The sequence below is a fragment of the Tachyglossus aculeatus genome, chromosome 23, assembly GCF_015852505.1.
Source record: "Tachyglossus aculeatus isolate mTacAcu1 chromosome 23, mTacAcu1.pri, whole genome shotgun sequence".
NCBI lineage: Eukaryota > Metazoa > Chordata > Mammalia > Monotremata > Tachyglossidae > Tachyglossus > Tachyglossus aculeatus.
Genome location: NC_052088.1, coordinates 4,783,640 through 4,808,378, shown reverse-complemented (window position 1 = coordinate 4,808,378; position 24,739 = coordinate 4,783,640). Strand labels below are relative to the sequence as shown.

The window sequence follows — 24,739 nt, the reverse complement described above, 5'->3', positions numbered from 1 at the left end:
ATAACACCAGCTCATCATCCTCGTTAAAAAGCCAGCCAAGGAAACAGTCCCGTTCTGTCGGTGGGAAAGCTAAGCCGCCCTACTGTTCAAGGTCACGAGGGGGATATCTGCTTATTGCCCAGCTGGTCACGCAGCAGGGGTACCCCCTTAACAGCCTGGGCATGAGAACCCCGGACCCATGGCTCTGGGACAGTCTCTGAGATGAAAAACCTTGGGCAAGCTCAGCATTTCTCCTGAAAAATAATACGTGGAATTCATTAAACGCTTACTCGGTACCAAGTGCTGTGTTAAGCACTGGTGTAAATACAATATGATCAGATCGGACACTGTCCTTGTCCCATATGGACTGTGAGCCCGTTGTTGGGTAGGGACCGTCTCTATATGTTGCCAATTTGTACTTCCCAAGCGCTTAGTACAGTGCTCTGCACACAGTAAGCGCTCAATAAATATGATTGAATGAATGAATGAATGAATGAATGAATGAATGAAAGTGACTTGCCCAAAGTCACACAGCTGACAATTGGCCCCCCTCCCCATCCCCCCCGCCTTACCTCCTTCCCCTCTCCACAGCACCTGTATATATGCATATATGTTTGTACGGATTTATTACTCTATTTATTTATTTATCTTACTTGTACATAGCTATTGTATTGATTTTATTTTGTTAGTATGTTTGGTTTTGTTCTCTGTCTCCCCCTTCTAGACTATGAGCCCACTGTTGGGTAGGGACCGTCTCTATATGTTGCCAATTTGTACTTCCCAAGCGCTTAGTACAGTGCTCTGCACACAGTAAGCGCTCACTACGATTGATTGATTGATTGATTGATTGATTTAAACTCCATTTTAATCCCAGCTCTGCCACTCGCCTACTCTGTGACACTGGGCAAGTCGCTTAAGTTTTCTGGCCTCGGTTTCCTGATCTGTAAAATGGCTCACCTTGGACCGCAAGCCCCTTGTGGGACGGGGACCGCCCATCCTGATTAACTCGTATCTACCCCGGAACTTAACACAGTGCTTGGCTCACAGTCCGTGTTCAACAGATACCACCCTGACTATTAAGACGAAATAGCATAAAACACTGAGGGATGGAAGGAGGAGAAGCCCAGAATCGGGGAGGGAGGCCAAACATGGAATGAACAGCCTGCCAGGCAGATAGGTAGTTGGGGGCTTCGGGGAGGACTGGAGGAGGGGTTGTGGAGAGAGGGAAGAGAGCAGGATCGGCCCACCCCCAGCTTAAAAAGCAGCGGGAAGTCTCCCTCCCCAAGCAGTTATCATTTTTAGGGTATCTGTTCAGCACTTACTACAAATCAAGCACTGTACTAAGTGCTGAGGTCGGACACAATCCCTGAGTCACACAGGGATCATGGTCTAAGTAAGAGGGAGAGCAGGTACTGAATCCCCATTTTACAAATGAGGCCCAAAGACGTTCAGTGACTTGCCCAAGGTCGCACAACAGGCAGGCCTTCCCTCCACCAAACTCTCCCGCTTTTTCTTCCCCTGCTTCTCAGGTTCCGGGGTAGGCAGGTGTCCACGTGAGGTTCCCGCAGGGCAGAAGCTGTGCTCCCGCGAGCCTTTGGGAACACCTAGGGAGTGGGAGAGATGCCCAACTCCTTCCCTGCATTCCCCGAAGCCTGGATGTCGGCCCCTCTCCTCCTCCGCCTTCCTGGAGCGGGCTGGGAGCTGGTCAGCCACGCGAGGAGCACCGTCTCTGCTCGAGAACCGAGCTGTGGCCACAGGCTCTGGATCTGGCCATCAGGAACCACTCCAGCCACCCTGAAGTTGCCTCCCTACCACCACCACCACCAGCCCAAGGTCCCTCGGTCCTCAAGGCGGTGTCGGAGCTAGGGCTGGGAGGAAATCAGAACCGGAACGTGCCTTCCTATGCCCGTGCGAACCTCGTTTTCCCAGGGCAGGGAGATACCTGGGCAGGAGTTGGGTCTCTTCTAACATCAGTCGGCCCCCGGGATGATATAAAGTCCACTGCACCTGGGGGACAAAACCCCAGTTCCTGAAAACAGGCCCCAGAGGAACCACCGAGACCACTTTTTATCCTTCCTCTCTTCCCCCGTGGGGATTCTCTTTCCGAGTTTGTTCCTGGCCCTCAGCAGCGAGGACACTCGTCCAAGGCGAGCCATTTTACAGTTGAGGAAACTGAGGCCAGAGAATTTAAGTGGCTTGCCCAATGTCACACAGCAGACGAGTGGCAGGGCCCTAGGCACCAGCAGGCTCTCAGCTTTCCAGGGTGGGCAGGGCTCAGGGGCTTGAAAAGGCTACCTCTCTGGACGGGAAGAAGTTCCACCGAAAACGAGGGCCAGAGCTAGACTGCAAGGTCCCTGAGGGCACGGATCAAGCCTACTAACTCTATCATACTCTTTGAAGCGCTTAGTACAGTGCTCTATCTGGAGTAAGTGCTCAATAAATTCGCTGCCTCCTCCTACCCCGACAGAATTACTCTTGGATAGGGGAGGGGCAGCGGGGAAACGGTGAGCAGAACCAGGAGATCATTTCTCCAAATCATGCTAGACTTTTCTCTCGGAGCTCCAGGGGTCCTTCTCGCAAGCAATCAACCTTTACTGAGTGCTTGCAGTGTGCAGAGCACTGTACTAAGCGATCCCTCCCAGTTCCCCTCTGTAAAGACTCTCAGGCAGCAGGGGATGTCTTCCAGGGCCCACCCACCGGCCTACATTATCTGGGGCTGTCACGAACGGCCCCTGATGAGATGGATTGGCATGACTCTCCCCACTTCGCAGATGGAGAAACTAAAGCACCGAGGTCCAAAGAAGTCCCAGGCTGCCACAGCTGCTATTCCAGTGCCGCGGAACCAGAACAGGCTGCCTCACCCCAAGAAAGAGATCCCGTTTCACGCGCCGGCTCTGGAGGCTCAGTCCAGGAGGAATCTGATTTGGCCCAATATTTCTGCGGCCACCCCTGAGCCAGCTCCAACCTGACCGGCTGGTCTCCTGGCCCCTTTCATTCATTCATTCATTCAATCGTATTTATTGAGTGCCTATTGTGTGCAGAGCACTGTACTAAGCACTTGGGAAGTACAAGTTGGCAACATTAGAGAGGGTCCCTACCCAACAGTGGGCTCACAGTCTGGAAGGGGGAGACGGAGAACCAAACAAAACATATTAACAAAATAAAATAAATAGAATAAATATGTAGAAATAAAATAAATAAAGCCTTCCTGGGGCTCGTCCAGAACGAGGCCGGACTCCAGGGCAACGGCCGATGGCTGCTAAACCTGGGCAGGGAGGTGGGGCTGGGGGCAGAGGTCAGAGCTTGGAGGCCCCAGACTCACTTGTCACACCCGTGGATGCTCTGCGGAGTTCAGACATCAGGCTCGAGGTCCAGAAGAGGCCCAGGCCGGCCTCCTTCCTGGCACAGTGCCGGGGCCCGCTGCCATCCTCACGCCTGCGGGTAGGCATCAGCCTGAGCGCCTACGAGATCCTCGGTGCTGCGGGCACACGCGTGGGAGTGAGTGTGCGTGCGTGTTCCATGGGTCCCTGCGGGCAGAAGCAGAGACGCTGATTAGTGTTTGGATCGTCCCCGCCTGTGTATCAGAGCACTTAAAGGGTTGAGGCGACCCCTCCCTGTTCACGCCCACCCATGCCCCCAACTCTAATATCCCAGAGCTCCCAAGCCAAATCCACTTCCCCTCCCCTAACGATAATAAACTTTGGGTTCTGTGTTACGCTCTTGTTGCGTGCCGCGCATTGTACTAAGGGCTGGGGCTAAGTACAAGAGAAGAGGGTCAGCTACAGTCCTTGTCCCTCATGGGGCTCACAACCTAAGGGGAAGGGAGAATAGGTACTGAATCCCCATTTTCCAGATGAGGAAACTGAGGCCCAGAAAAGGAAAAGGATTTGCCCAAGGTCACACAGCAGGCAAGTGGTGGAGTCAAGATTAGAACCCAGATCCTGCTGCTTCTTACTGCTCTTCTCCAAGAATGCCCCCCTCACACCAGCCCACCGTCTCCCATCTTGGCCTCCCGAGCCCCTGATGATATTGGGGGGAGGCTGAGGGAAATCCCGAATGCACTGACTTGGGACACCTGGCCCACTGTTGGGTAGGGACCCTCTCTATATGTTGCCAACTTGTACTTCCCAAGTGCTTAGTACGGTGCTCTGCACACGGTAAGCGCTCAATAAATACTATTGATTGATTGATTGATTCCAAGCCCCCACCACAGACCCCTAGGTATTCAGCTTCACCCAGAGCCCAGGGGGAGACCCTCTCTTCCCAGCTGTGGTGAGGCCGAAGGCATGCCTCCATCCACCTCCCCAGATATCCAGCCTTCTGGTAGCTTGTTACCGACCCAACCTGGCTCCCCTCTAACTGCTCTCCCCGACTCTTTGCAGAACGAGCCTTCCCTCTGGGAAGCTGGCATCACAGCACTCTCCTGGGACCTAATTCCTGTCTCCCTCCTTCCCCACCTGGCAGGCTGTCCCCAGAGGCATCCTGCTCCAGGCCTGAAAGCTTCCCCGGACCACAGACCACCAATCCCCCTGCACAGTGGCCCAAAATGGGCCCCGCCATGGGGTAGCTCCCTCTTGGAAGCCCACAAGTTCGAGGTACAATGATGTACAGCAGTAGGAGAAGAGTGAGGTAGGAGAGGGGAGAGCTGAGTACCTCAAAGCAGATGGTCGGGACTCTCTGCTGCAGAAACGGACGGGCAATCACGGGAGGTTTTTGAGGAGTGGAGACACACACCCAAAAACATTTAAAAAAAAAAAAAGTCCGGGCTACAGAATGAGGCAGCGTGGCCTCGTGGAAAAAGCACAGGCCTTAGAGTCAGCGGTCTGGGGTTCTAATCCCAGATCCACTACTTCCCTGCTATGTGATCCTGGACGTATCACTGAACTCCCCTGGGCCTCAGTTTCCTCCCTGGTAAAATGAGGCTTAAATACCTGTTCTGATTTAGACTGACACCCCCATCTGGGCCACATCTGATTATGCTGTATCTACCCCAGTGGTTAGTAGAGTGCCTGGCACATAGAAAGCGCTTAATAAGTACGATTAAAAAAATACTGAACAAAATACGGACTGGAGAGGGGAGCGGTTGGAGGCAGGGAGGTCAGCGAGGGAGGCGAGAGAGGCGGCCATCTGGGCAGGAGAGGGCCCGCCCAAGATGATGGGCTACCGCTCGAGACTTCGGACCGCTCTGAATTCCCTTGGGGCCGCCAGCCAGGCCTCCGATCCCCCTGGCTCCCGGGGGGAGAGATGAAGAAAAGGGATGGGAAGCCAGAAAACAGATGTGCGTCCGGGGGATCCTGCACCTGAGGCCCTGGCCGTCTGAGGGATCTCACCCCCGTGGGATCTGACGATGTATGGGATCCCACACCTGTGGGCCCCTGGCAGTGAGGGATGGGCATGCACCCATGGGCTCTGGATGTGAGGGGGATTCCACACCCGTGACCTCTGGCCGTGAGGGGGATCCCACACCCGTGGGCTCTGGGAGCATGGGGGATCCCGCAACTGTGGGCTCTGGGAGCACGGGGGAATCCCGCACCCACGGGTTCTAGCCACGAGTGGAGACAGACTTCCAAAGCAACCCAGGAGGCCCCACCACATTGCGGGTGGAGGTGGGGGATTTGTCCGTCCAGCTGTCAGTCTGTCCCCGAAGTGGCAGGGGGAGAGAGGAGGAGGAAGGGAAAGTCCGGCAGCAGGATGCAGATGGGGTTCCGGGGGGCCGAGGAACAGGATGGGGAAGAGCAAGAGTAGGGCAAGTGGACAGGAAGGGGGGGAGAGAAGGAGGAGGAGGAGGACCGGACCAGGTGGAGGAGGAGCGGGAGTGGGAGGAGGAGGAGGAGCAGGAGCAAGAGGGGGGCAGGAAGAGGAGCAGAGGAGTGAAAGGAGGAGGGAGAGGAGCAGGAGGAGGAGGAGGAGCTGCAGAGAGGAACCCGCTCAGCCCGGCTCCGTCCACCCATTCGTCCCTAGAGCCCCCCGGTCCAACCCCGACCTCTCCCCATCCCCTGCCAAAGTCCGGCCATGTGTCCGTGTGTCTGGGTCAGGCCGAGGTCAGGGCCAGCTCCTACCTCTCTGGCTGGGGGGCTGCTTGCTTCCTGGGGACGGTGGATGCGGTCCCCGGATCCCTGGCAGCTGGGGGGACCCCGACCCCAGACCTCCATGCCCACCTGACCCCGGCCCGCCGGAGCAACCGCTGAAGTGAAAGTGGATCCGCCGGAGTGGCTAACAAGTCAGGGGAGGTGGAGGGCGAGGAGGAGGAGGGGGAGGACGAGGACCAGGCCCAAGTCGTCAGTCCTGGACGGCTGCCCGGTCCCCCACGTGGCCGAAGCCCACGGGTGTGGGATTCCCCACGTGCCCAGTCCCCACGGGTGCAGGATTCCCCCAGGCAGGCAGAACCCAGGGGTGCAGGAACCCCCACATGCCCAGACCCCAAGGATGCAGCATCTCCTTCGCCATAGATGCAAGATTCCCCCCCACAGCCAGACGTCACGGGTGCAGGATTCCCCACACGGCCATACCCCATGGTGCAAGATCCCCAGCGTGTCCAGAGTCCACGGGTGCGAGATTCCCCCACGCAGCCGGATTCCCCACGCGGCCAGAGCCCACAGATGCAGAATCCCCCTCAGGGCCAGGATCCTCAGCTGCAGGACACCTTATATAGCCAGGACTCAATCAATCAATCGTATTTATCGAGCTCTTACGGTATGCAGAGCACTGTACTAAGCACTTGAGAGAGTGCAATATAACAATATCCCAGCTCTGCCACCTGTCTGCTGTGTGACCTTGGGCAAATCACTTCATTTCTTTGGGCCTCAGTTCCCTCGTCTGTAAAATGGGGATTGAGACTGTGAGCCCCACAAGGGACAGGGATCGTGTCCAACCTAATTTGCTTGTCTCCACCCCTGCGCTTAGTACAGTGCCTGGCACATAGTAAGTGCTTAACAAGTACCATACCAACATATTTACTATTCTATTTATTCTGTTAATGATGTGCATTTAGCTTTAATTCTATTTGTTCTGACGACTAGACACCCGTCCACATGTTTTGTTTTGTTGTCTGTCTCCCGCTTCTAAACTGTGAGCCCACTGTTGGGTAGGGACTGTATATGTTGCCAAGTTGTACTTCTCAAGCGCTTAATACAGTGCTCTGCACACAGTAAACACTCACTAAATATGACTGAATGAAATTCAATTCAAATTCAATCATATTTATTGAGCGCTTACTGTGTGCACAGCACTGTATTAAGTGCTTGGAAAGTACACCTCAGCAATAGAGACAATCCCTGCCCACACCGGGGTTACATTCTAGAAAGGAGAAATAACACTAATAATAATAATTATTATTATTATAACAGATACACTCCCTGCCCACAGTGAGCCCCACATGGCTGGATGGACTGAACTAGAGAATCCCCTGCAGCTGGGTTAGGGGGGATAGGGATGGGACAGAGACAAGGAAGAAAACATAGGCTCCCCCTGCTTCACCTGCAGTCCGGGCCCCGGGGGCACAGCTAAGACTGCCTGCTTAGACCCTGGATGCCAGTGGGACTTGGTCTTTGAGGGTTTTTGTGAAAAAGCACCGATGTGGGGGCGGGAAACAAGTCAATTATATTTATTGAGCTCTTACTGTGTGCACAGCACTGTACTAAGCACTTGGAAGAGTACAATAATATACAAGACAATGAGCTTACGGCCTAGAGGAGGAGATAAACATGAATGTACACAAATAAATAAATTACAGGTATGTACGTAAGTGCTGTGGGGATGAATGAATGGAGCAAGTCAGGGTGACGTGGGAGAAGAGGAAAGGGGGGCTTAGTCAGGGAAGGCTTCTTGGAGGAAATACGCCTTCAGTTAGGCTTTGCCTGTCGGATATGAGGAGGGGGGGAATTTCAGGCCAGAGGCAGGACGTGGGCGAGAGGTCGGCGACGAGATGAGATGAGATCATTTCAGGCTGGGTTGAAGAAGGAGAGTAGCACGGTGAAGTAGGAGGGGGCAAGGGGATTGACTGATTTAAAGCCAATGACGAAGAGTTTCCGTTCGATGAGGAGGTGGATGGGCAACCGCTGGAGGTGCTTAAGGAGAAGGGACACCTAGCCTGAACATTTTTGTAGAAAAATGATCCAGCCAGCAAGGTGAAGTATGGACTGGAGTGGGGAGAGATAGGAAGCCAGGAGGCCAGCATGGAGGCTGATTTAATCAACTCTCCCGCTGTCCCCCGTGAGACTGCCACTCTTGGGGAGGGGTGCCCATTATACTGCAAAGTTATTCATGGATTCCCTCTGTGTTTGTGTGTCACGTCCAAACCTCTTCCTTTAAATGGGGTCTTTACTGGTCTTCCTTGAGTCCTCTCCATTTTGTTCACATCCGGAGGGCAGGGAAGGCTCCCTCTCCAAGCGCTGTAACTACCTGGGCCTGGTGGACCACCCCACCTGCCCATCACTAGCCACGCGTGCCGAGACCGTTGATGGGCGGGGGGGTCTCGGCCGGCAAGCCACCCGTCTCTCCATTTTCCCCCATCACAATCTCCGGCCTGGCCTGGAGGGGCCCACGGGGATGAAGCCATGGCTAGGCCCTTAACAAATATCATTATGATGATGATGATGCAGATGAAGCATTGTGGCTTAGTGGAAAGAGCCCGGGCTTGGGTTCTAATCCCGGCTACGCCACTTATCAGGTGTGTGACTTGGGACAAGTCACTTCACTAGGCTTCAGTTACCTCATCCGTAAAATAAGATGGGGACTGTGAGCCCCACATGGGACAACCTGATGACCTTGTATCTACCTCAGCGCTTAGAACAGTGCTTGGCATGTAGTATGCGCTTAATAAATACCATCATCATCATCATTTTCTGTGCCTGAGTGACCTCATCTGTAAAATGGGTATGAAGACTATGAGCTTCACATGGGGCAACCTGATGACCTTGTATCTACCCCAGTGCTTAGAACAGGGCTTGGCAGACTTCTAGACTTCTAGACTGTGAGCCCACTGTTGGGTAGGGACCGTCTCTATATGTTGCCAACTTGTACTTCCCAAGCGCTTAGTACAGTGCTCTGCACACAGTAAGCACTCAATAAATATGATTGACTGATTGATTGGCATATAGTAAGCGTGTAACGAATACCATCGGTATTATGATGATGATGATGATGTTTTGTTTTGTTGTCATTCTCCCCCTTCTAGACTGTGAGCCCACTGTTGGGTAGGGACCATCTCTACATGTTGCCAACTTGTACTTCCCAAGCGCTTAGTACAGTGCTCTGCACACAGTGAGCGCTCAATAAATACGACTGAATGAATGAATAGGCAAACTGGGACATGACCCTCAGCCCAGAGGCTGAGTCTGGCTCCTCGGGACACCTGGATTTCTGGGATGTAGGCCAGGCGAGACCGGCGAAGGGCCGCCAGGCTCAGGTTCGAATCCGGAAATCGAAGGGGCCGGGCCATAACTGTACCGTGAGCATCTGCGGTCCATAGGCACATCCGGGAATCGTGCAGTAAGCATCATTACCCTGAGGAGGTTTAATCAACCTGCTGGCAGGAAACTCCCCCACCCTCGCCCTTCTCTGCCCCTCTAAATATCTAATATAAGCCAGTCTGGGAAATTAATTCCCTCTGCTCATCCGATTTATCCCTAAAAACAAAATCCACCCCTCCACCAGACCCCCCGTCATCCCAGCACCAATCAGAGTCTTCTGATTCCAGAGGGAGCGGGATTCCCCTCAGCTCTCCCATTATAGAGGAGGCATGGAGGCCTGGTTGGAGATTCATTCATTCAATCGTATTTTATTGAGCACTTACTGTGCACAGAGCACTGTACTAAGTGCTTGGGAGTGCAATACAACAATAAAGAGACACAGTCCCTGCTTACAAGTCATGGGTTCTAATCCCGGCTCCACCACTTGTCTGCTATGTGCCCTTGGGCAAGTCACTTCACCGAGCCTGAGCTTCAGTTCCCTCATCTGCGAAAGGGGGATTAAGACTGTAAGCCTTATGTGGGATGGAACTGTGTCGAACCCAATTATCTTGTGTATACCCCAGTGCTTAGAACAGTGCCTGGCACAGAGTAAGCACTTAAATACCACAGTTATTATTATTACAGTCTACGGCGGCAAGGGGAGGCAGACATTACTACAAATAAATAATGGACGTGCACATAAGTGCTGTGGGGCTGGGAGGGAGGAAGAATAAAGGGAGCAAGTGGGAGAGGAGGAAAGGAGGGCTTTGTCAGGGAAGGCCTCTTGGAGGAGATGCACATTCAATATGGATTTGAAGGGGTGAGAGTAACTGTCGGGTTTGAGGAGGGAGGGCGTCTCAGGCTAGAGGCAGGTTGTGGACAAGAGGTCGGCAGAGAAATAGACGAGATGGAGGTAGTGGGAAGGTTGGCATTAGAGGAGCCTAGTGTGGAGGGACAGTGAGAGAGAGAGGAGCGGAGGAGCCAGGAATGACAGGTTGACAGGAAGAGACGAGGCCGGAGTCAGGCTCTCCACGCTGACTTCTTGCTGCTGCCAGCTCCTCTTTCCCTGCAGGTTCTCTGGCACCGGGCCCTGCCCGTCTTAGCACAAACCTGCTCCATCGTTCGTCTCGGAATTGGTCTCACAGGGCCGGCTCGGCCGGTCCCTTCTCCTCCCGCTCCAGCCCGCCTGTCGCTCACCTACAAGCTTCCCCACCTTGACACCTCCCTCTTCCTCACCGCCCCATCCCACCCTCCCACTGACCCAGGGCCTGAAGCCCTGTCCCCCCAGCCCTCAGTAGGGGACATGGAGCTGTTCTGTTGCTGAAAGGCTGGGCAGCTGCCATGCTCCCTAATTAGGTCCCTGGCTGCAGTCCCGGAGAGCGAGACACGTGCTCTTCGGTAAGAGTGGCTCCCTCCGTCCGTCAATAATCTCCTGTGCGGAGAGTCCATTAGGTAGCAGCTGGGCCATCCCAAACATCCCTCTTCGCGTGAGACACAGACTTCCCCGACCGCCTGTCCTGAGCCCTGGCGCCTCCCCAGAGAGGAAGAGGTGGTGGCTTCCTAGGAAATCAATCAATCAATCAATCAATCATATTTATTGAGCACTTACTGTGTGCAGAGCACTGTACTAAGCGCTTGGGAAGTACAAGTTGGCAACATATAGAGACAGTGCCTACCCGACAGTGGGCTCACAGTCTAGAAGCTCCTGTGGTATTTGTTGAGCGCAGGCTTTGTGCCAAGCACTGTACTGAGCGCCAGAGTAGATACAAGATCAGTGGAGAAGCAGCACGGACTTGTGGAAAAGGCACGGGCCTAGGAGTTGGAGGATCTGGGTTCTAATCCGGCTCCATCACTTGTCTGCTGCGTGACCTTGGGCAAATCACGTCACTTCTCTGTGCCTCGGTTTCCTCACCTAGGAAACAGGGATTAAATCCTACTCCTTCCTAACTAAACTGTGAATCCCACGCAGAACAGGGACTGTGTCCGAAATGATAACCTTTTATCTAGCTTAGAACAGTGTTTGGCCCATAGTCAGCACTTAACAAATACCATAATTAATTAGGTTCCTAGCCCTAAACAGGTCCTTGAGCCCCTTCCCAAGAGGCCTTCCCTAATTGAGCCCTCTTTTCCCTGATTCCCTCTCTTCCTTGATTCCCTCTCCCTTACGCATCATCTGTGCCCTTGGATCTGTAACCTACGTCCAACCCAATTTGTTTATATTCACCCCAGTGCTTAGTACAGTGCCTGGCACATCATAAGCACTTAAGAAATACAGTCCTCTACACTGTAAGCTCACTGGTGGCAGGGAATGTGTCTGTGTATTATCAGAGTGGACTCTCCCAAATGCTTAGAACAGTGCTCTGCACATAGTAAGCGCTCAATAAATACAACTGAATGAATGAATACCCTTTAAGCACTTGGGACTCACCCTACTCTCAGTGTTTGTGTCCGTATCTGAGCACCAGAGTAGATACAAGATCACCGGAGAAGCAGCATGGACTAGTGGAAAGAGCCCGGGCTTGGGAGTCATGGGTTCTAATCCCGGCTCCGCCACTTGTCAGCTGTGTGACTTTGGGCAAGTCACTTCACTTCTCTGGGCCTCAGTTCCCTCATCTGTAAAATGGGGATGAAGACTGTGAGCCCCATGTGGGACAATCCGATTACCTTGTATCCCCTCCCCCAGCGCTTAGAACAGTGCTTGGCACATGGTAAGCGCTTAACAAATGCCATCATTGTTATCTCCATAATTTATTGATTTATTTATATTAATGTCTGGCTCTCCCTCTAGACTGTAAGCTCCCTATGGGCAGGGCAAGTACCTTCCACCTCTGTTGCTCTCCCAAGTGCTCTGCACTCAGTAAGTGCTCAATAAATGCCCTTCATGGATTGATTCCCAGCCCCCCACCCTGCCGCAGCCCTGCTAAATTTCCACATGAAACACCAGTGCCCCCGCCGCTCCTGCCCTCAACCCCAAGGAGCCGAACGACTGTCTTCTTCGGGTTGAAAGGATCGGAGGTGGCTAGACCTTTTCCTACCCCATTCCCTTACATCTGCTACGGCAGCCCTGCCCTAGCCCTCTCCCAGAAGGCTCCTGTCCCTGCCTGGGTAGCGGATGGGACCCCACCAGCTGTTAATCAATCAGTGGTATTTATTAAGCACTCACTATACGCAGAGCATTGTACTAACTGCCTGGGAGAGCACAACAGAATTAGCAGACACGTTCCCTGCCCATAATGAGCTTAGGGTCTAGAGGGGAAGACAGACATTAATATAAGTAATTTATAATATAAAATTTAAAGATATGTATGTAAGTGCCGTGGGGTGGGGGCGAATATCCGAGGTCCAAAGGTCACAGATCCGAGTGCGTACGCAACGCAGAAGGGCGAGCGAGCTGGGGAAAAGAGGGCTTAATTGGGGAAGGCCTCTTGGAGGAGATGGGACCTCAATAATACTTTGAAGGTGGAGAGAGTGGTGTTCTGGCGTATACAGAGGGGGAGAGAGTTCGAGGCTAGGGGGAGGACGTGGGACGCTTAGTACAGTGCTCTGCACACAGTAAGCGCTCAATAAATACCACTGAATGAATGGGAAAGCAGCGAGATAGACGAGATTGGGGCACAGTGAGTAAACTGGAGCTAGAGGAGTGTACGGGCTGGGCTGTAGTAAGAGAGTAGTGAGGTGCGGTAGGATGGGGTGAGCTGATTGAGTGCTTTAAAGCCGATGGTAAGGGGTTTCCGTTTGATACGGAAACCTGTATACCTGTATATATGTATATATGTTTGTACATATTTATTACTCTATTTATTTATTTATTTATTTAACTTGTACATATCTATTCTATTTATTTTATTTTGTTAGTATGTCTGGTTTTTTTCTCTGTCTCCCCCTTTTAGACTGTGAGCCCACTGTTGGGTAGGGACTGTCTCTATATGTTGGCAACTTGTACTTCCCAAGTGCTTAGTACAGTGCTCTGCACACAGTAAGTGCTCAATAAATACAATTGATTGACTGATTGATTGATACGGAGGTGGATGGGCAGCCATTGGAGGTTCTTGAGGAGTGGGGAGACGTGGCCTGAATGTTTCTGTTGATACATGAAGCAGAGCGAAGTGTGGATTGGAGTGGGGAGAGACAGGAGGTCGGGAGATCAGCAAAGAGGCGCGTGTTGTAGTCAAGGCAGGATAGGATAAGTGTTTGGATCGGCATGGTAGCAGTTTGGATGGACAGGAAAGGGCGGACTTCAGCAACATCGTGAAGAGAGAACCAAAAGCATCTGGTGACAGACTGAATATGTGGGTGGAATGAGAAAGACGAGTCAAGGAGAGCGTCAAGGTTAGGGGCTTGTGAGACAGGAAAGATAGCGGTGATGGAAAAAATGGGGGAAGACAGGGTTTGGGTAGAAAGATAAGGTGTTTAGTTTTGGACATGCTTAATTTGAGGTGTCGGCGGGACAATCAAGTAGATATGTCACGAGAAGCAGCGTGGCTCTGTGGAAAGTGCCTGGGCTTTGGAGTCAGAGGTCGTGGGTTCAAATCCCGTCTCCGTGAATTGTCAGCTGTGTGACTCTGGGCAAGTCACTTCACTTCTCTGTGCCTCAGTTACCTCATCTGTAAAATGGGGATTAAGACTGTGAGCCCCCAGTGGGACAACGTGATCACCTTGTAACCTCTCCAGCGCTTAGAACAGTGCTTTGTACATAGTAAGCACTTAATAAATACCATTATTATTATTATTATTATTATTACTGAAGGCAGGAGGAAATTCTACTTATCAATTTTGATGTTATTGATGTTATTGTTTTGTTGTCCGCCTCCCCCTTCTAGACTGTGAGCCCGTTGTTGGGTAGGGATTGTCTCCGTCTGTTGCCAAATTGTACTTTCCAAGCGCTTAGTACAGTGCTCTGCACACAGTAAGCGCTCAATAAATATGGTTGAATGAATGAAATGTGAGGTTGCAGGGAAGGAGAGAGGTCAGGGCTGAAGAGGTAGATTTGGGAATCCTCTGCATAGAGATGATAATTGAAGCCATGGGAGCAAAAGGGTTCTCCAAGAGAGGGGGTATAAAGGTAGATTAGAAGGGAAGCTAGAACTGATCCTTATGGGACCCTACTGTCAGAGGGTGGGAGGCAGAAGAGGAGCCACCAAAAGAGACTGAGAAAGAGAGGTCAGAGAGATAGGAGGAGAACCCACAGGGCAGCATCAGTGAATCCAAGGGTGGATAAAGTTTCAAGGAGAAGGGGGCAGTCGACAGTGTCAAAGGCGGCTGAGAGGTCTACGAGCATCAGGATGGAGTAGCGGCCGTTGGATTTCGCAAGAAGAACATCACTGGTTACTTTAGAGAGGGCTGTTTCTGTGGAGTGAAGGGGGCGGAAGCTAGACTGGAGGGGATCTAGGAGAGAATTAGAGGATACGAAGTGGAGACAGCAGGTGGAAACAACCCTCTCAAGAAGTTCGGACAGAAATGGTAGGAGGGAGATGGGATGATTAACAAAGGGAGCCGAAGGGTCAAGGGAGGGATTTTTTAGGATAGGGGATTCATAAGCATGTTTGAAAGCAGTTGGGAAAAAGCTGTTGGAGAGTGAAAATTTGAAGGTGGCGGTCAAGAAGGGAGTGAGCGAGTGTTCTAAAAAGGGATGAGGTGGAGGGGGTAGATTTAGAGAGGAGTCAAGAGATTTAATCTTGAATTTCATCTGCGGGGAAATACGGGGAGAGTCGAAGAGGGTGGAGGAGGAAGGGGTGGATTGGAGAGGATTAGGGGAGATTATAGGGAGCTCACACCTAAAGGGGGAAGGGGAAAGGAGGTTGGAGAAGGGAGTTAAATGCCTTAGGAAGGCGATGTATTGTTGTCAAGCAGTGGAGAGGACTGAATTGCAACAGATAAGAATGAATTTGAGGTGGACAAGGTCAGAGAGATGCCTGGAATTCCTCCAAAGGCGCTTCTCAGCTCGGACACAGGAGCGGAGGAGGCGGACTGCGGGGGTGGATCGAGGGTTGCGGGTTTAGTGGTAAGAGACCGGCAGAGGAACAGGGAGCGAGGGAGTTCAGTTCAATGGCGAGGGGGGTGTCGATTTGTGCGTCAGGAGAAAGTAATTTGGGTATGGAGACCAAATGGGGTAGGATGGCTGTAGGGGGGGTCAAAGGATCAGAGGTCTGTCCCCCAGGAGTGAGCTGAGCCCTACTAAGGCTCCTGGTCAGCTCCCATATTGAGGCACAGGCCTCCGACCTTGGGAATCTGCCCACTCATGCTCCACGCTTGCCTGTGGCCTGGCACCAGTCACCAGTCACGTACGTGCCCCGCGGCATCCAGGTCACCCGGGCAGAAGCTGACCTTCCCGGGCGGGGATCACATCAGGTCTGAAGGAACAGGAAGTGTCTCAACATTGTCTACGCATCAGGTCACCGGCCGGGTTAATGCTTCAGCCCTGAAGGTGGATTCCAGCTTTGAAGAAATGCGTGCTTTGCCCTGAGCATCAGTACTAAACACCCAAGGGCAACCAATGTCCAGGGCAACCAATGCCCGGGACAACCAATGCCCGGGGCAAACCATGCCAGTGGCCTGCGAGCAACGGGTTGATTGTGGCAGGGATGGGGAAACCTGCTGACCCATGCCAACGGCCCTCCTGAAGCGATGTCGCTTTCCTCTCTAAGCCTGACCACCCTGGGTCTTCCAGGAGGGGAGAAGACTTTGGTTGCCCTGCAGTTGGCATCAATCCTCCCCACTCCCCAGTGGGGATCCATCCCAGGCCACCAAACTCCTGGCCTCTGGAGTGGGCAGGGGATGCTCTGAGATGTCTCATTATAGGGACCCGGACCAAACTACCTGAGAACTCGGAAGCTGTCATCTTAGGCAAGTCACTTCACTTCTCTGTCCCTCAGTTTCCTCATCTATAAAATGGGGATTAAGACTGAGAGCCCCATGTGGGAAATGGACTGTGTCCAACCTGATTATTTTGCTCCTACCGCAGCAATTAATGCAGTGCCCGGCACATAGTAAGTGCTTAACAAATACCATAAAAAAGCAAAACTTCCTAATAATAATAATAATTATGGTGTTGGGTTGGCTCAATGGAAAGAGCCCGGGCTTTGGGAGTCAGAGGTTGTGGGTTCAAACCCCGGCTCTGTCAGTTGTGAGCTGTGTGACTTTGGGCAAGCCACTTAACTTCTCTGGGCCTGAGCTACCTCATCTGTAAAATGGGGATTAAGACTGTGAGCCCCCCGTGGGACAACCTGATCACCTTGTAACCTCCCCAGCGCTTAGAACAGTGCTTGGCACATACATAGTAAGCGCTTAACAAATGCCATTATTATTATTATGTGCCAAGCACTGTTCTAAATGCTGGGGTGGATACAGGCAAATCAGGCTGGATACAGTCCCCGTCCCACATAGGGCTCACAGTCTCAATCCCCATTTTACAGATGCGGTAACTGAGGCATAGAGAAGTGAAGTGTCTTGCCCAAGGTCACATAACAGTCACGTGGCAGAGCCAGGATTGGACCCCCAGACCTTCTGACTCATCATCATCAATCGTTTTTATTGAGCACTTACTATGTGCACAGCACTGTACTAAGCGCTTGGGAAGTACAAATTGGCACCATATAGAGACAGTCCCTACCCAACAGTGGGCTCACAGTCTAAAAGCCCGTGTTCTATACCTCCCTGTCCCTTCACGGTCGAGCGAAATGCAGAAAACCAAGCCAAAGCTGGACGGCCCTGAATCGAAAACTGCGGTTTCCCTCCCGGCATCATCGGCTGTCCCGGACCGGGAACACACTCTGGTCTTCCGATTGTCGGATAACGACCTCCTCAACCTCAACCCCTACTCCCCGGTGCTTCCTCCTGAGACCTCCACTCATGGTGTGAGATTTAAGAAACAATAGCCACCAGAAGGGCTTACACGCTTCCTCCGGCTGGCCCCGGTCAGCCTCCACTGACCACCCCCATACATATTCCCCGTCTCACACACCCCCGCAGACACTCTCCAAAACAAAGAGAGCAGCTGAGAGTTAGAGATGAGGAAACAAGGAGACAAAAGCCAAGGACACAATAGCCAAGGAGGTCAGCCATTCCTTCTAGTGACTCCACACGGTCCTCTGAGGACAAAATCCCAGCCCAGCAGGGGCCCTCTCCACTCTCCCCTCTTCTCTCTGCCCTTCCCCGTCTCCCTGGCAGCACGGCATTGCCCTCGGCCTGATCCCAGTCGCTCCAGAAAAGACGCAGCCCAGATCTGTACCGTCCCCAGTCTTCTCTCTGAAGAAGGAAACAGAGCCACGGGGCAAAGGACTGGCATAATAAGTCACTCAACGCTATTTACTGAGTGCTTTCTGTGTTCAGGGCACTGGACTAAGCTCTTAGGAGAGTACAATACAACAGAGTTGGTAGACACAGTCCCTGCCTACGGTGAGCTTACAGTCGAGAGCTAAACGTTTAGCTCCTGGACCACTTGGAAGCTATTTCTTGATGCAATGTTTGTACATTGAGAGGCAGCGTACCGAGCGAAAAGGGCATGATGTGGTGGATCTGGGTTCGAATCAGACTGCCTGTTGTTAGGCAAGTCACCTAACTTCTCTGTGACAGTTTCCTCACCTGCGAAATGGGGATTTGATACCTGTTCTCCCTCCTACTTAAGACTGGGGGACGGGAATTATGGCCAATCTAATTAAGCTGTATTTACTCCAAAGTTTAGAACAGCGCTTGGCACATAGTACGCATGAGCTCGGAGCGTTCGTCAGTGGTCCATCTGGCAGCCGCCTCCAGGCACAGCTGCTGAGATGTGTAATAATAACAATAATTTTGGTATTTGTAAAGCGCTTACTATGTGCAAAGCACTGTTCTAAGCGCTGGGGAGGATACAAGGTGATCAGGTTGTCCCACGTGGGGCTCACAATCTTAATCCCCGTTTTACAGATGAGGTAACTGAGGCACAGAGAAGTGAAGTGACTTGCCCAAAGTCACACAGCTGGCAAGCGGTGGAGCCGGGATTTGAACCCATGATCTCCGACTCCCAAGCCCGTGTTCTTTCCACTGAGCCACGCTGCTTCTCATCATGAAGATGGCATTTGTTAAGCGCTTACTATGTGTCAAGCAGGGGTAGATACAAGCTGATCAGGGTGGATACAGTCCCACATGGGGGCTCCGTCTTAATCCCCATTATACAGACGAGGTAACTGAGGCACCCAGAAGTGAAGTGGCTTGCCCAGGGTCCCACCACGGACAAGTGTCGGAGCCAGGATTAGAACCCAGGTCCCAGGCCCGAGCTCTATCCGTGCATCCCTGAGAAGTCATTCTTCCAGTAATCCCAGTCACGCTTAACGCTGCCATACCGAAGCACACGTCACTTTCCAGCTTCTCACTAGTTGGGACCATTCAATCAATCAATCAATAGTATTTATTGAGCGCTTACTGTGTGCAGAGCACTGTGCTAAGCGCTTGGGAAGTACAAGTTGGCAACATATAGAGACAGTCCCTACCCAACAGTGGGCTCACAGTCTAAAATGGGACCATTCATTCATTGAACTGACATTCTAAGATGTTCGGAGCGCTGATCGTTGTGGTCTGTGGCCCTGGAAAACCCTAGACTGTAAGGCTTGATGTGGGCAAGGAAAAGTCTACCAATTCTGTTGTACTGTACTCTCCCAAGCGCTTAGTACATAGTAATTTGCACATAGTAAGCGCTTTGCAAATACCAAAATTATTATTATTATTATTATTATCATCATCATCATCATTATTATTATCATTATTATTATTATTATTACACATCCCAGCAGCTGCGCCTGGAGCCGGCTGCCAGATTGACGAACGCTCCGAGCTCGTGCTTACTATGTGCCAAGCGCTGTTCTAAACTTCGGAGTAAATACAGGTTAATCAGATTGGGCATAATCCCTGTCCCACAGGCTTAGCACAGTGCTCTGCCCACAGTAAGCGCTCAATAAATACGAATGACGGGTTGGAAAATGACCACAGGCCGACAGGGGATCCTGAAGCGACGGCAACGACATTTCAATATTCGCCTCGACACCCTTCCAACAGAAAACCTTCCAACATACACACAGTGCACTTTACATCAAGAAGCAGTATGGCCTAATGGGTAGAGCCCAGGCCTGGGAGTAGGAGGACCTGTATCCTAATCCCGGCCCCGCCACCTGTCCGCTGCGTGACCTTGGGCAAAGTCACACTTAATTTCTCCGTCCCTCAATTTTCTCATCTGCTAAATGGGGATTCAATACCTGTTCTCCCTCCTATTTAGACTGTGTGCGCCGTGCGGGATCTGATTGTATTTTACCTACGCCAGCGGTTTGTCAACTCTCAACAAATACCTCAGTGATTATTGAGGAAGTCACCGCAGCAGAGTCATGAAAAAACTGGCAAAGCACTCAAGGCTTGATGACATGTACCCGCTGAGATCTACAAGCACGGACTAAATGCCCAGCTTATGCAAACTCTTCCTCGACAGAAGGAATTCTGAGGAAATGCCACAGGATCTCAGAGATGATGGTGATGGCCTTTGTTAAGCGCTTACTATGTGCCAAGCACTGTTCTAAGCGCTGGTGTCGATACAAGATAATCAGATTGTCCCACGTGGGGCTCACAGTCTTCACCCCCATTTTATAGATGAGGTAACTGAGGCCCAGAGAATAATAATAATAATAATAAAGATGGTATTTGTTAAGCGCTTACTATGTGCAGAGCACTGTTCTAAGCGCTGGGGAGGTTACAAGGTGATCAGGTTGTCCCATGGGGGGCTTACAGTTTTAATCTATTCTATTTATTTTATTTTGTTAATATGTTTGGTTTTGTTCTCTGTCTCCCCCTTCTAGACTGTGAGCCCACTGTCGGGTGGGGACTGTCTCTATATGTCGCCAACTTGTACTTCCCAAGCGCTTAGTACAGTGCTCTGCACACAGTAAGCGCTCAATAAATATGATTGATTGATTGATCCCCATTTTACAGATGAGGTAACTGAGGCACAGAGAAGTGAAGTGACTTGCCCAAAGTCACACAGCAGCAAGTGGCGGAGCCAGGATTCATTCATTCAATCGTATTTATTGAGCGCTTACTGTGTGCAGAGCACTGTACTAAGCGCTTGGGAAGTACAATTTGGCAACATATAGAGACGGTCCCTACCCAACAACGGGCTCACAGTCTAGAAAGGGAAGACAGACAACAAAACACGTAGACTGTGAGCCCGCTTCTAGACTGTGAGCCCACTGTTGGGTAGGGACCATTTCTATAATGTTGCCAACTTGTACTTCCCAAGCGCTTAGTACAGTGCTCTGCACACAGTAAGCGCTCAATAAATACGATTGAATGAATGAATCAAGTACAATTTGGCAACATATAGAGACGGTCCCTACCCAACAGTGGGCTCACAGTCTAGAAGGGGGAGACAGAGAACAAAACCAAACATACTAACAGAATAAAATAAATAGAATAAATATGTACAAGTAAAATAAATAGAGTAATAAATACGTGCAAACATATATACAGGTGCTGTGGGGAAGGGAAGGAGGTAAGGCGGGGGGATGGAGAGGGGGAGGAGGGGGAGAGGAAGGAGGAGGCTCAGTCTGGGATTCGAACCCATGACCTCTGACTCCCAAGCCCGGGCTCTTTCCACTAGGCCACGCTGCTTCCCTACCGTCGCCATCTTCAAAAAGAGAGGTGAAAGGTTGGAGCGCGACTATTATCAAGTCGTTCCCCACCTACGGCAAGGCCCCAATCCAGGATACTCTTGGATCGGCTAATGGAGAACTGAAGCGGTGTGGCCTAGTGGAAAGAGCCCGGGCTTTGGAGTCAGAGGTCATGGGTTCGAATCCTGACTCCGCCACATGTCAGCTGTGTGATCTTGGGCAGGTCACTTAACTCCTCTGGGCCTCAGTTCCCTCCTCATCTGTAAAATGGGGATTAAGGCTGTGAGCCCCACGTGGGACAACCTGATCACCCTGTATCCTCCCCAGTGCTTAGAACAGTGCTTTGCACATAGTAAGTGCTTAACAAATGCCAATTATTATTATTATTATTATTTGTCTGCTATGCGCGGGAATGTGTCTCCCAACGCTGCGGTAGCGTACCCTCCCAAGTGCTTAGTACAGTGCTCTGCACACGGTAAGCACTCAATAAATACCACTGTTGATGATTAATAACAGTACTTGTTAATAATGGTAATAGTTAAGCACTTACTATGTGCCAAGCACTGTTCTAAACACAAGATAGGTTGGAAACAGCCCCTGTCATCATCATCATCATCATCATCATCAATCGTATTTATTGAGCGCTTACTGTGTGCAGAGCACTGTACTAAGCGCTTGGGAAGTCCAAGTTGGCAACATATAGAGACAGTCCCTACCCAACAGTGGGCTCACAGTCTAAAAGGGGGAGACAGAGAACAAAACCAAACATACTAACAAAATAAGCAGGGGACTGGGAGCCACATGTCCCACATAGGGCTTGCAGTCTTAATCCCCATTTTAAAGATGAGGTAAGTGACTTGCCCAAGGTCACACAGCAGATCAGAACCCATGACCTTCTGACTCTCAGACAATCCACTAAACTACATTGCTTCCCCTGATGATGATGGCGGCGGCCCAGCTAGCCATGACAGAGAGAAGGGTGTCCTGCCCAATTCATTCCCCATCGCCAGCCCTAGAAGTCTAAAGAAAACCAAGGTGATGTATCTATCAGCTTGCCAGGAAAGTGATACACACACAACTAAAACTTTGTAACAATAGCGCAGAGCTAAACCCTGTCCTGGTCTCGTAACATTTAGTCTAGTGCTCTGCACACAGTAAGCGCTCAATAAATACGATTGAATCAATCAATCGTATTTATTGAGCGCTTACTGTGTGCAGAGCACTGTACTAAGCGCTTGGGAAGTACAAGTTGGCAACATATAGAGACAGTCCCTACCCAACAGTGGGCTCACAGTCTAAAAATGAATGAATAACATTGTCACTACCCCCAATCCTGTCAGCACGAACCACGGAGAGAAGTTACTGGCTTCCACACCAGAGTTCTGGGACAGACCCACCCCACCATTTTTCTTTTATGGCATTTTTTAAGCGCTTACTATGTGCCAAGCACCGTACTAAGCAGTGGGGTAGATTAATTCATTCATTCAATCGTATTTATTGAGCACTTACTGTGTGCAGAGCACTGTACTAAGCGCTTGGGAAGTACAAGTTGGCAACATACAGAGACGGTCCCTACCCAACAACGGGCTCGCAGTCTAGAAGGGGGAGACAGACCACAAAACAAAATATATTAACAGAATAAAATCAATAGAATAGTAAATATGTACAAGTAAAATAAATAGAGTAATACATCTGTACAAGCATATATACAGGTGCTGTGGGGAGGGGAAGGAGGGGGCTCAGTCTGGGAAGGCCTCCCGGAGGAGGTGAGCTCTCAATAGGGCTTTGAAGGGAGGAAGAGAGGCTTTGGTGTGGAGGGAGGGAATTCCAGGCCAGGGGGAGGACGTGGGCCGGGGGTCGACGGCGGGACAGGCGAGAACGAGGCCCGGTGAGGAGGTGAGCGGCAGAGGAGCGGAGGGTGCGGGCTGGGCTGGAGAAGGATCAGGCTGGACAAAGTCCCCGTCTCAAATGGGGCTCACAGTCTTCACCCCCATTTTGTAGATGAAGGAACTGAGGCACAGACAAGTTACCTGACTTGCCCAAGGTCACACAGCACACATGTGGCGGAGCCAGGATTAGAACCCAGAACTTTCTGACTCCAACATCCATTAGGCCAGGCTGTTTCTCACCCCTTGGAGCCGATAAGAGGCTGAAGGCAGCAGCAATCTCCTCCTCCGCTGGCGAAGCTGCCACCTTGTCTCCCCTTTTGGTTCTTTCCTGGTTCGGAGAGGTGGGGTCTGCCTCAGCTCCGCCAACAGCTCCGACGCCTTGGTTCCTGCCGACCCTATCGGGGCAACAGACTTCCTCGCGTCTCTCCCGTTTACAGCTACATCAGCGTGACTTAACGAGCCACACTGTACATCAACAGGCAAGACAGAAGCCAAACGCTGACGTCGGACTCTCGGCTAAAATCACCTCAACCCAGCGGCACTGGGTGGGACACGTGAAGAGCCTAGGAGGGAGGACACCCAAATGGCTGTGTGTGGTGAGCTGGAACTAGGAAACGGATGGCAAATAATAATAATAATTATGGTACGTGTTAAGTGCTTACTATATGCCAAGCACTGTTCTAAGCACTGGCGTAGATAATAATAATAATGATGATGGCATTTCCTAAGCGCTTACTATGTGCAGAGCACTGGACACAGTCCCTGTCCCACCTAGGGCTCACAGTCTTAATCTCTGTTTTACAGATGAGGTAACTGAGGCCCGGAGAAGTGAAGTGACTTGGCCGAGGTCACACAGCAGACACGTGGTGGAGCCGGGATTAGAACTCACGGCCTATGGCAAGGAGGACGGCGGAGACGTTTGAAGGATAAAACAGAGCTCCAGACAAAGTGAGCCTGTTGTTAGGTAGGGACCGTCTCTATATGCTGCCACCTTGTACTTCCCAAGCGCCTAGTACAGTGCTCTGCACGCAGTAAGCGCTCAATAAATACGATTGAATGAATGGGATATCTCAGCGGAAAACTGGGGTCAACTGTCGCCGAAAGATCGGCGTGAAACACTGCAATCTAGACAGGATCAGTTGTGAGACAAGGAGCACATAAACCCCAAGAGCTTAAGGTAAACGCGGCGTCACAAGACAGGACGGTCTTGTAATAATAATAACAGTATTCGTTCAATCATATTTATTAAGCGCTCACTGTGTACACAGCAGTGTACTTAATCAATCAATCAATCGTATTTATTGAGCGCTTACTGTGTGCAGAGCACTGTACTAAGCGCTTGGGAAGTACAAGCTGGCAACATCTAGAGACGGTCCCTACCCAACAGTGGGCTCACAGTCTAGAAGGGGGACTAAGTGCCTGGGAGAGTACACTATGAGAAGCAGCGTGGCTCAGTGGAAAGAGCATGGGCTTTGGAGTCAGAGGTCATGGGTTCAAATCCCAGCTCCGCCAACTGTCAGCTGTGTGACTTTGGGCATGTCGCTTAACTTCTCTGTCCCTCAGTTACCACCTCTGTAAAATGGGGATCGACTGTGAGCCCCCAGTGGGACAACCTGATCACCTTGTAACCTCACCAGTGCTTAGAACAGTGCTTTGCACATAGTAAGCGCTTAACAAATACCATCATTATTATTATTATTATTGTTATTAATATAACAACAAACAAACACATTCCCTGCCCAAAATATTAATGATTATCACGGTATTTGCTACGTGATTAGTACAGGAAGGTATAGCC

At 51.2% G+C, this 24,739-nt stretch overlaps 1 protein-coding gene across 3 annotated transcripts in view; it reads right to left on the bottom strand.

Annotated features, from left to right (window-relative positions):
- TMEM229B (transmembrane protein 229B) overlaps nucleotides 1-24,739 on the bottom strand; it is a 64,634-nt gene that overhangs the window by 8,485 nt on the left and 31,410 nt on the right. The window contains exons 2-3 of one of the 3 annotated variants that reach the window (XM_038765932.1): nucleotides 3,302-3,506; nucleotides 1,922-1,986 (exon numbers count right to left, since the gene is read on the bottom strand). In XM_038765932.1, the coding sequence (XP_038621860.1) occupies nucleotides 1,922-1,986; nucleotides 3,302-3,428 (192 nt within the window). In that variant the 5' untranslated portion in view covers nucleotides 3,429-3,506. Of the gene's footprint in view, nucleotides 1-1,921; nucleotides 1,987-3,301; nucleotides 3,507-24,739 lie in introns of those variants that run through there. The other 2 variants (XM_038765933.1, XM_038765934.1) reach the window with 2 other exon arrangements.